Source organism: Oculina patagonica, unplaced genomic scaffold, assembly GCF_052425735.1.
Source record: "Oculina patagonica isolate OP01 unplaced genomic scaffold, crgOcupat unplaced567, whole genome shotgun sequence".
Taxonomy (NCBI): Eukaryota; Metazoa; Cnidaria; class Anthozoa; order Scleractinia; family Oculinidae; genus Oculina; species Oculina patagonica.
The window spans coordinates 1-10692 of NW_027558435.1; the positions used below are offsets into that span (position 1 = coordinate 1).

The following is a 10692-nucleotide window of genomic DNA, read 5'->3' on the forward strand; positions in this document are numbered from 1 at the left end:
GAGAATGTGGTCGTGTTTAGCAAACACGTTCTGGGACTGTGTTCGGGATATGTTCGGAACGTCTTCGGAATACTTCGGACATCTTCGGGAATGGTCGTGTCATCTCCGGAAATCCTAGCACTCTCAGGATAAAAATCTCACGCCTTTGACCCAGAAAAAGTTGGCAGGTATACATAACCCCCTTTTCTTCTGGGCCTCCATGCTTTATGGCCACCTCTAGCAATCTTCCACTGGTACTTGACAGGGTTTTCATGAATCTCACTGATTCTAATTCTGTGCACGTGTGCCTGGGAACTATCTCACTAACTGAGGGGGAGGGACAGGATGGTAAATCTCCCTCCTCCCTACTTTTTGAGCCGATTTCTCCCTCCTCCCTATCCTGTTCCGCCCCCCTCCTAACTGTTTGCTGTTTAAATGTAAAATGTTAACTACAGTTCTACTTACTAACCTTAATACATTTAAATGGAAGGTCGAGTTCTTTTGCAATCCTTTCAAGGAAAATGATAGCACTTTCTGAAATGGGAAATATAAGAATTTAATAAAATGTTATTTATTACACCCCGAAGGAAGACAACTCGCAGGTCTGTAGTTTAGACCAAGCTACACTTACCATAGTCCGGATTTGGCTGAACAGTTTTTATCCTCAAGTACTCTCTAAAAACTGTAACGGAGGGGTCTTCTTCCACTTTCGCCCGCTTGGCCGCCATCTTTGCAAAAAGTGACTCCCCTCCCCTCCTTACTGCCTCTGACCCCTGGCAGGCAAGTACATTCACAAGCGATTTACAAGGGGGATACCCTTAAGAATACCGAGTGATTCTAAACGGAAATATTAACCAAACGAATGATTTACCATGTGACTTGCATCATAAAATTTCTAGTGATTTTTTTTTTAATCGATATTATAATAATTAACAGACCTTTAAAATTTACAGACTATTTTTTCTACTATAGATTATTGATTCCACCCCACCCTGGTTGGGTTCCATTTTATTTTCGCGCGCCATGCGCATTGCGCCTTATTGTGGAAGTGGGTTTCTTTTAATTGTTTTTATTTCAGTTTCATCTCTAATAAGCAGCCTTTCTTTGGAAGTACGTTATAGGACAGGTGAGATTTTATATCAGTTTTGGTTTTCTTATCGCAGTAATTGTAATCATTTACAGAAACGCAAGAAAATTCGTTTCCGCTCATACTTCAGTGACCTCCGATCTGACCTGATCAAGTGAGCTGGAAATGCGGAGATTTTTCTACGAAAACATCATAACAAACAGGGGAATCTCTGTTTTGAACTGAAGATCCGTTAAAAACACTAAATATTTCAAGTAATCGAGGAAAATCAGATGCTTTGCTAGTTTGCCATGAAAAGCCTTAAGTTCAGTCACACCAGCGACATAACGGCAAGGTCACGCAAACTCAAAAAACACCTCACGTTGATGTTTTATGTCCCCAGTGCAAACAACACAACATAGGAACATAGCAGGAACGTTAAAACACGACCATAATGAAATAAGGGAAAAACTGATCTTTTTTATGTCATGTCGCTAGTGTAAACCAGGGTAAATAAGCTTACTAGCTACATTCAGAGCATCCTCGGAGACCCAGGGGCAGTTAGTGGGGGCGACGGGCAGCTTATCGGGACAACGGGATTTTCGGGCGAAAGTTTACAACATAGAGCGTAACAGCCCCTGGGCACTTTGTCTTACCGAACCAGTTCCAGAAGCGTTTGAACTCCTTCCCCTTGATTGGCCACAAAAATATTTTTGTGGCCAATAAGCGAGGTTGACCAAAAGAGCGACTCTGATGTCTTCTTACACGAAGTTGTTTTCCTCATAGACTCGTCGTTGTTGTTAAGCCCGTCCATCGGATGATACTACGTGGGTCTCAGATAAAAAAGCAAAACAAAAACAAAACAACGAGGCCTGGGAATATGTTAAATGTAGCATAGCGCAAGGAAACCAAAAGTTTTTAAAGCTATACGCGAGCAGCTCTTGTTTATAAGTTTTGTTTTTGTTATTTAAATATCCAACAAATTAAACAAAAACCCTTTGTTTTAACTGTCAAGCTGGCAACAAAATAACAATAGGTGACGACAGCGATATCTTCGCTAACGCGTGGCCCGTGCAGTGAAGTACCCAGACCGTGGCAAGTTCCAGAAGTCGGCAATGACCGAGAAAAATAATAAGAATTGTTGTTTACTTGAATAACTATTAAAAAGCGCGCAACTAAAAGTGTAGAACTGGCAGTCGTCTAGATAAGGCTTATTTTTTTCTGAGACTCTCCATGTAATAGCATCCGATTGATGGGCAGAGCATCCACGACGAGTCTATGAGGAAAACAACTTCGTGTAAGAAGACATCAGAGTCTCCTGGCCGGTCCTCGTCGCTGATTGGCCACAAAAATATTTTTGTGGCCAATCAGGAGGAAGGAGTTCAAACGCTTCTGGAACTGGTTCGGTAAGACAAAGTGCCCAGGGGCTGTTACGCTCTATGTTGTAAACTTTCGCCCGAAAATCCTGTTGTCCCTATAAGCTGCCCGTCGCCCCCACTAACTGCCCCTGGGTCTCCGAGGATGCATTCAGAGATGGCGGAGCGTTTTGAAACGTGGGGGGACTACGACTGTCCCAAAAATACTTGGCAGGTTTTCATATTTGTAGTAACTTTTTATTTTCTGACCAAAGATTTCGAAGATTCTGTGATTGTTGTTCGAAGCCATACTTTTCCGAAGATAAACAAAGTTTACCGAAGACTTCCAAGTAATTTTCTACAGCCCCCCCCCCTGCCCCACCGCCTATGACATTGTACTGCTGGTACATTCATATTTCTCCTCTACTTGTTACTTACAGAATAATGTCATCTGGGGATGAAGTAAATACTAATAACTTGCAAAACTTGGTAAGTTTTTACATTATTTTGCTATACTGTTGTTACATGGCAGGGGTATTTTGCAGAATGCAGAACGCAGAATGCAGAATGATGCTCTAACTAGCAAATTAAAGCTAACCACAACCAATTAAAGCCAACCACAAGCAAACCAGGGTGAAACTAACTGCAAGCAAACCGGGTTGAAGCTAACTGCAAGCAAACCGAAATGAAAGCTAACTGCGAGCAAACCAAAGTGAAAGCTAACCACCATCAAACTGCCCGCTGACCATTATTCTGCGCTCTGTATTCTGCAAAATACCCCTGCTGGTCGTAACATTGTACTGTAAACAAAGGGGATCACCCCATCCTGTTACTTGTTTAGACCTCATTTTTTAGCAGACCCTTGGAGTTTTAACTACTGGTATTTTGACAAGGGGATTCTTGATGTTGAGACAGTTTAAAATTTAATTATTTATTGCTGGTCATGTTGTTCTCATTCATTAAACTTTTAATTATTCCATCGTGCTGTTTTTTTAGCTGAGTCATTCCAACTGATTACCTGCATACATGTATTCAGTCGTATTGTACCATTGGCGGATCTAGGGGAGGGGCCAGGGGGGTCTGGGCCCCACCTTATTTTTAGGGAAAACCAAAGCCAACAGTGCAGAGAAAAAATATTACCTTATTATAGGAATATAACGAAGCATTTTAACAACGCGAATAAAATGTACGCGTAATAAAATTTTAATTTTAAAACGTGAATTTTTAAAATTGCGTTAATAACATGTATCGTAAATTTCCTATAATAAGGTAATTTCCAGAGCGGGCCCCACTCTTATTCCAGGTTCTGGATAACCGGGCCCCCACTTACCTGAAGGTCCGAATCCACCACTGTGTACTAGCTTGTATATGTTGCAGTTAATTTTTGATCTCAGCTAATTTTACTAGTTAGTTTTTTCTAACCAGTTGATTTTTTTAACTACCCCGTAGTTAAATAATGGGGTTAGGGTTGGGGTATCATATATTTTAAAAAATAGTGGTTCACCCAACGTTTCCTACGTGGCAAAGTGGTAAGGGGTTGGACAGCAAATCCAGAGGTCGAGAGTTCAAATCCACTGCAGGTTAGTAAAAAAGAAAAAAAAAAGATAGTACTTAGGGGAGGGGGATAATAGAAGATAGTAGGGGTTAGTAAGGATGAGGGAGGGATGAGATATCAAGGGAGGAGAGGTGTTCTACTTTTTCTACTTATTACTGGCTAGAATAAAAAAAAAACTAGTTAGAAAAAAAACTAACTAGTTAAAATAAAAAATTAACTGAGATCAAAAATTAACTGCAACATATATGCTCAAACCTAACACATTCTCTTAATTATTACTAGAACGTCAATGAATCCACAGACAAGTCAAAAAGGTAACATGTTGTTAAAATGTATTTTTAAATAATGTTGCTATCCCTTACAGAACAATACAACTGTGAGGTGTTGTTAGTTTAATGTGTGAGCTACTAATCAAAACAAACAATGGCTCAAATTGGCATTAATAGCTGATTCCCTCTATAGCGCGCACCTGCAGGGAATCACGGTAGTAGTATTCATCAAATCTTGCGCAAGACTCAGCAACGTGCATTGTTGCTGAGTTGCTGAGTCTCGCGCAAGATTTGATGAAATATATACAACTACCGTGATTCCCTGCAGGCGTGGGCTATAGAGGGAATCGGGTATTGGCTGGGGCACACTGCCCTGTATGAGTAGGTTAGCCTGTGCGACTTCTACTGATTGCATGACAAAAGAACCCCCTTGTCTGTCCAGCACTGTAAGCTGATATTATGAATTGGACAAGAGTATTGGTTAGCAGGTGATATTTAAAGGCAATGCAACCAATTAGCTTGGTGGAAGTTTTTTGTGCAGACTTAACATACTGCACCAGACAGGAGTGACCCTAGTTTGCTAATAAAAAATATAATAGCATAAAACAAATCCAATCGTCTCTTCTATGCCAAAACCAAAGCAAAATTTAAATTTAAAAAAATTGTAATTTCTTATTGTTATTTTTTATTGTTGCTTTTAGAACAGGAATTGTCTTTGATGAAAGGATGAAAAAACATTTCAATGTGTGGGACGTGTAAGTTGTTTGTAGGTGCCTTCATGCATTATGTAAAGTGCTGCACAGATTGTAATTTAACTTATAATCCACTTCATTCAAGAAAAGAAATTTATTCCATGAAATATACTTTTCACAAATTCACTTTTTCACAATTATTACAGCATTTTAATTTGGTTCCTCAACAAACTACAGACTTTGCAGAATAATTATTTCCAAACCTCACATGCATTGTATAAAAAGTAATGGAAATACAAAAGTTGAAAGTTATTAGAAAACTAATCTTGATGCTATCCTTGATGCAAATTTTGATTTTTAGAACTCATCCCGAGGTCCCAGACAGAATTCAGCGGCCCTATGACAAACATAAGGAGTACGGCCTGCTAGAAAGGTGCCAGGCACTCCCAGTAAGTCAAGAGCAAATTATTGTGTTCTACTCGACATATTTCTTTGCATGTTGGCTGACAGAAAATATAGTTTTGTTTCATTGGCAGTGGATGACAGGAAACTAGAGCCCCATTTAAAATGTAAAGTCATCTCACAAATAAATAATAATTAAGATTTAGGTATAAAAATTAGTAAAATTATAATTTTATTTTATGTGTGATGACAGAAATTTTCAAAGTTGAAAATTAAATTGTTTGAAATGGCATTTCATAATTTTCTACTTTGATTTTGTGTGAATGGACAGCATTCACATTTTTTTTAGAAATTGACTGTCACATTTTTTTTGGAATTTGACTGTTTAGATAAAAATTGATAAATCTGTCGCGTTAATTTTTTTTAGTCGCGGTTTGCTACAGATGAAGAGCTTCTCTGTCAACATAGGTAATAGTTTTTTAAAGACAGGCTTTTAATCAATGAACTTAGGGGGTGGCATAATTATTATCATGGTACCTTCAAGATTGTGAGACTGAGAGAGAGAAATTATATCTTTTCCGTGGGTCTGCTGAATTAGTTTCTTAACCATGCAAAAATATTGAGTCTATGAGACCATGGATCACAAAAAAATTATGAGATGGTGAGATTCATAAAATTTAATTTATTAAGTTCTGTGAGCAGGGTGCAAAGCAATTCAATTTTTCAGCTTGTCCTTTGGGCAAGCTTTAGCCAGGATGTACTAGCCCAAAAGTCATTTAAACTAGCCCAAAAAAATCCTTATAAGCATAATTAATTTCCTTTAAAAATTTCCCTGAAAACTTTCACTTGCCCAACGGGCAAGAGAAGGATAAAATCCACTAGCCCGGCCGCAAAATCCACTAGCCCCTGGCTATTGGACATGCAATTCTTTGCACGCTGACCAGTGAGACAATTTTTTGACGGATTATTTGCCACTCCTTATATAGAATTGTTGACAAAAACATACTAGACCATTACCAATGAACCATGATTTTAATTAAAAAAATTACTTGACTTATTGTTTAACTACTATGATTTATAACCGTATTGAAAATTAATCTGACTCATTTTTTGGAAATATCATCTTCAGTATATTTTTTAACGAAGTCAACATTTTTTATTATTAGTTTTATGTTATTTTCAACATTGAAACATCAAATGAGTACCAGCTCTTTTCGCATGCACCACTCTTGCACAATTTGTGAAAAATATTTAGAACTTACCATCTCACTGCAAAGATAGAAACATTGTTATGAACCCAATTTTTACAAGTTGTGAACACACAACGTTACCTTACAATGTTACAGCAAAGAACATGTTAACAAGATGAAATCCACTCAGACCATGACAAAAGAGGAACTTTATAACATAGGGGCGTGTGATTATGATTCAGTCTACATGAGCGAGGTGAGGCGTGGTTGGTTTGATTGACAGCTTTAATTCGTTAACCATTAGTGGTATTCTAATAGCCCTGTACCCAAAGCTGTGCTCTTAGAATAATAGCAGGGGGCCCAAAGGCTCTTACTGTCACTTGCACCTATTTGTTTGTTGCCAAAACATGATCTAATAGGGAATCAAATGTGGCATGATTTGTTATCAAACGTTGAAGTTTAGCAGACCATAATGACAACTTTCGCGCTCAAAATGTGACCAGAAGAAGTGACTGCGTGCCTGTGGCACCCAGGCTTTGCTAGAGCACATCTCTGTGTACTAGACAAGTTCAGCTTAACTAAATCTGAACTTCCTTAATCCCGTTTTAACATTCACATCTCTGGTAACATTTCTATGTATTGTCAGCCAACAACATCTGGTAGGTATGAAGGCAACTCAAACAATGTCAAATGAAAAATTGCTTGCAAAAGGAAAAGCCGTGACATTTGAGCCTGATATGTACTATAGTCAGGTAAAATGCTAATTACTGATCTAGCTTGCTTTTCATTAATTATTAATGCTGATGACTGTTCTTGCTTTTCATTAATTTTATTTTGCAAAGAACCATTTACTGATTAAAATTAATTCAAATAATTAGTAACAAGACAACTGAACAATATTTTTGTGTAATAAAATTATTCTGTACAAATATGGATTTCGTTGGCAGAGTTAATTTACATTGCACATATATGTACAGATTTTGCTAGAACTCAGTACCTTAAGTTATTTCAACACAATGTATGTTTAGAATTTTTGATACTGTTAATCTGAATTTTGCATGATGGGTAACATGCATGATTTTAGAACAACTTGAATGTATATTTTTCTCCCAAATGGGAAGTGAAGGTTTCTTTATCTTGTTAACAGCATGCCTGTGAATGCGCTCGTCTTGCGTGTGGTTGTACATTGTCTGCAGTGGAGGCTGTTGTAACAAATAAGGTAACAGAAATCTGATTAAAAGATTGTTTTATCAATTTTTTAACCAGAGATTGTTTTTGAAATTTTACCAAATGTCTTACCCTGATTATAGTAAAAACCCGCGTATAAGAACAAGTGGATTAAGAACACCCAGGCCTGATTTTAGGAAATAAAGTACCATTTATATAAGAACACATCCAGCCTGAAAAATGAAAGTTGTTCTTATATGGAAAAATATTAAAGATCAACACTACTTTTCATTGCACACATAATAGTTCCACCCCAATTACAGTACTGTATTGCCTTGATTTATCAATTTTATTAAAATTAAAATACAATTGTGTACATATATATTGATTTCATTTATTGGTAGCCTAGTATGTTCCTTATTTTAAGAAACTTTTTTTAAGAACACTTAAGAACACTTACAGGCTGATTTTGCAGTTTATAACCTTTTATATAAGAACCAAATCAACCTGAACCGCCAAAATAGGTGTTCTTATATGCGGGTTTTTACTGTACTCATCTATTTTTAATTAAAGAAATTAGATAATTTGTCAGACTTTTTTGTTTGCAAATATTTTTAACCAAGTCATAGCAGTTACTGTTAAGGTATATGGAATAAGTATTTGGTGATCCTTATCTGCTTTGTAAGGGCCCTTCATGATAAATAAGTCAAATGATAACATCATGGTCAAGACTTGTCCAATTTGATGAAATCAATGCATTTCTGATTACACATTTGTGAGAGGCGCGGCAGCCTAATGGTTAGCTTAGCACACTGGACTCTGGATCAAGCGGTCCAGGTTTGATTCCTGGCCAGGGTCATTGTGTGCTCTGTTCTTGGGACACTCTACTGTCACAACGCCTCTTTCCACCCACAATGAGCGCCAAAAGTGTTGAGACAGTCGGCACTTTTTGAGTACCTTGGACAAATTTTACCCCTCACCCCTTCAATATAACCCCCTCCCCCCGAAACAATGTTGTATTTGTTATCTGCAAGACTTGCCTCGTTTGAGTACAACATTGAAAAGGGGGGGAGGGGGAGTGGTTCAGAAGCGGCAGCAGATTAAAGGTGAAAAAACGGGAATTTTAAATTAGTATCAATTTCATCCAACTGTCTCAAGGACTTTTGATGCCCATTGCAGGTGTATAAATGGGTACTGGCGAATTTTGTGCTGGGGGTAACCCTGGGATGGACTCGCATCCCATATCCAGGGGGGAGTAGAAATACTCCCATGAAAAAACCAGGAAAAGCTCCACTAGGGGCCACTAGGGCCACTAGCCTCGAACCTGGGGGTGGGGGAATTTTTGGAATTTTATGGTATTGATTTAAGGCTAATTATGTATGTGCAAAGTAGAGATAGGTAATATGATAATTTATATACCAGTGCAATGTATTTAATGCAGTTTATTACATTCCCCTATTGTATTTTCTCAGGTCCAAAATGCAGTGGCTATTGTAAGGTATGGTATTCTGTTGCTGTCCAACATCTAAGAGTAATTCATAAGCAACCATGTTGACTTGGATATGAGATGATAGAATGATAGAAAATGTCTGACAGCATGGCAGCAAAACCAAGTGCTGTGATCTTCACTGGGAATTACTGATTACAGTATTATTAACAGTCATTGGTACAGTAATTGAACACATAACACTGTTACAATTAATGTTGTTGACCAAAGCTTCAAGGTGACATGGCGAGTCAAAAGGCAGTGTATGCGCTGCTGCACATGCTGAATACTAATGAGATATAACAATATGGCAAACATGATTTTTTAATGTGTTTTCTTTCTCTTCAGACGTAGAAACAAGGTACTTATAGCCACACTAAATTTTTAAAGAATGTGTTGTTTCATACCTCCCCCGTGGAAGGTTTTTGGTTTCTCCCCCTACCTACAGTACCCCTCTGGATTCCAGTTTAGCTTCATTCTTTCCTTTTCAAATTTTGGCTTTTGAGAGCCACCACCCCTTTGAAGTTTTTCAATGTTTTCTGTGAGGTGGGTGTGGATATTTCTGGAACCAGACAATCCAAACTCAAAGCCAAGAAACAGTGAACACTACCAATCTTGGTTCAATGAAAAACCCATTAATATCTCCTGAAAACCCCATGAACCCATTTTCATGGTCATGAAAATGGAGATTTTTAATTTCATGGTGTTTTCTGAGCCCATGAATTTTCCATGAAATCTGAAGCAGCATATTTCATGACCCATGAAAAAAAATGTCATGGCCATGAAAAATGTCATTAATTCCTAAGTCAGATTTCATGGGCATGAAAAATCCATGAAACCAATATCATTAAAATTCGCAACCCATGAAAAAACTTTCATGGCCATGAAAAATTGTTAACAGACTAAACCTGATTTTCATGGGCCATGAAAACTCTTTCATGGGCCATGAATATTCAATGAAGTGAAAAAATATATATTTCATGACCCATGAAAAGCTCTATTATTCTGAAGATTATGAATGGTATATATTTCCACTTGTCACACCTACAATAGCCTGTCGCGTGAAAGTGTAATTTATGGTCCATGCATGGATACAAACACAGTAATGTTCTCATGAGTTTTCCAAGAATATTTGGAAACAAAAATAATGATAAGAATTAACAAATTGAAGGAAAATAAGCTACCAAAAGATCAACTACGAGAGAAAAAACAACTACATGTGTGGTACTTACAGTGTACACCAGCCTGTGAACAGGCTCTGTGATTGGGGATGGAGTTAAAAGAAAGGGGGAAAGAGAAATGAGAGGAAGGGAAGAAGGGGGAGTGGAGAAGGGGAGGAGGTATTTCTTCCTTCCCCAGGCCCTTCAGCGATATGTAAAATTCTAATGAATATACAGTCCGCCATTCAGTCTAACAATGATTGATGTACATGTACTAGCTGCATGTATAAATTGCATTGTGAAGTATATGCATTTCAGTCTACACCAAACAAATGACAATTAATTGTTTGGAGTTCACTCCTTGTGAATTG

The 10692-nt window shown here is 37.7% G+C and overlaps 2 protein-coding genes across 4 annotated transcripts; one reads left to right on the forward strand and one right to left on the reverse strand.

The window, feature by feature from the left end:
- Positions 1–370: 370 nt before the first annotated feature.
- On the reverse strand, positions 371–720 carry LOC144640932 (aminoacylase-1A-like). The gene is made up of 2 exons (XM_078499994.1): positions 611–720; positions 371–513 (listed from the first exon to the last, which is right to left on the reverse strand). Exons 1-2 carry the CDS (start codon positions 705–707, stop codon positions 437–439), a joined length of 174 nt encoding a protein of 57 aa, XP_078356120.1. The 5' UTR covers positions 708–720; the 3' UTR covers positions 371–436.
- Positions 721–967: 247 nt separating this feature from the next.
- LOC144640931 (protein deacetylase HDAC6-like) lies at positions 968–10686 on the forward strand. 3 transcript variants are annotated; one of them, XM_078499992.1, is made up of 9 exons: positions 968–1105; positions 2841–2889; positions 4238–4269; positions 4920–4979; positions 5278–5365; positions 5746–5786; positions 6665–6764; positions 7656–7727; positions 9148–10686. In XM_078499992.1, exons 2-9 carry the CDS (start codon positions 2845–2847, stop codon positions 9202–9204), a joined length of 495 nt encoding a protein of 164 aa, XP_078356118.1. In that variant the 5' UTR covers positions 968–1105; positions 2841–2844; the 3' UTR covers positions 9205–10686. The 3 variants fall into 3 exon arrangements, with proteins under 3 accessions (XP_078356118.1, XP_078356117.1, XP_078356119.1); XM_078499991.1 differs by lacking the exon at positions 6665–6764 and adding an exon at positions 7155–7260; XM_078499993.1 differs by lacking the exon at positions 6665–6764 and adding an exon at positions 7155–7260 and having other exon boundaries at positions 4926–4979.
- The last annotated feature ends 6 nt before the right edge of the window (positions 10687–10692 follow it).

Excerpts from the sequence above, each read along its gene's own strand:
- LOC144640932 (XM_078499994.1), bottom strand. The coding sequence starts at position 707 with ATGGCGGCCAAGCGGGCGAAAGTGGAAGAAGACCCCTCCGTTACAGTT. Across the intron at positions 514-610 it reads TCAGCCAAATCCGGACTATG|AAAGTGCTATCATTTTCCTT; the intron begins GTAAGTGTAGCT and ends TTCCCATTTCAG.
- LOC144640931 (XM_078499991.1), top strand. The coding sequence starts at position 2,845 with ATGTCATCTGGGGATGAAGTAAATACTAATAACTTGCAAAACTTG. Across the intron at positions 5,787-7,154 it reads GAGCTTCTCTGTCAACATAG|CCAACAACATCTGGTAGGTA; the intron begins GTAATAGTTTTT and ends ATGTATTGTCAG. Across the intron at positions 7,261-7,655 it reads CTGATATGTACTATAGTCAG|CATGCCTGTGAATGCGCTCG; the intron begins GTAAAATGCTAA and ends TCTTGTTAACAG.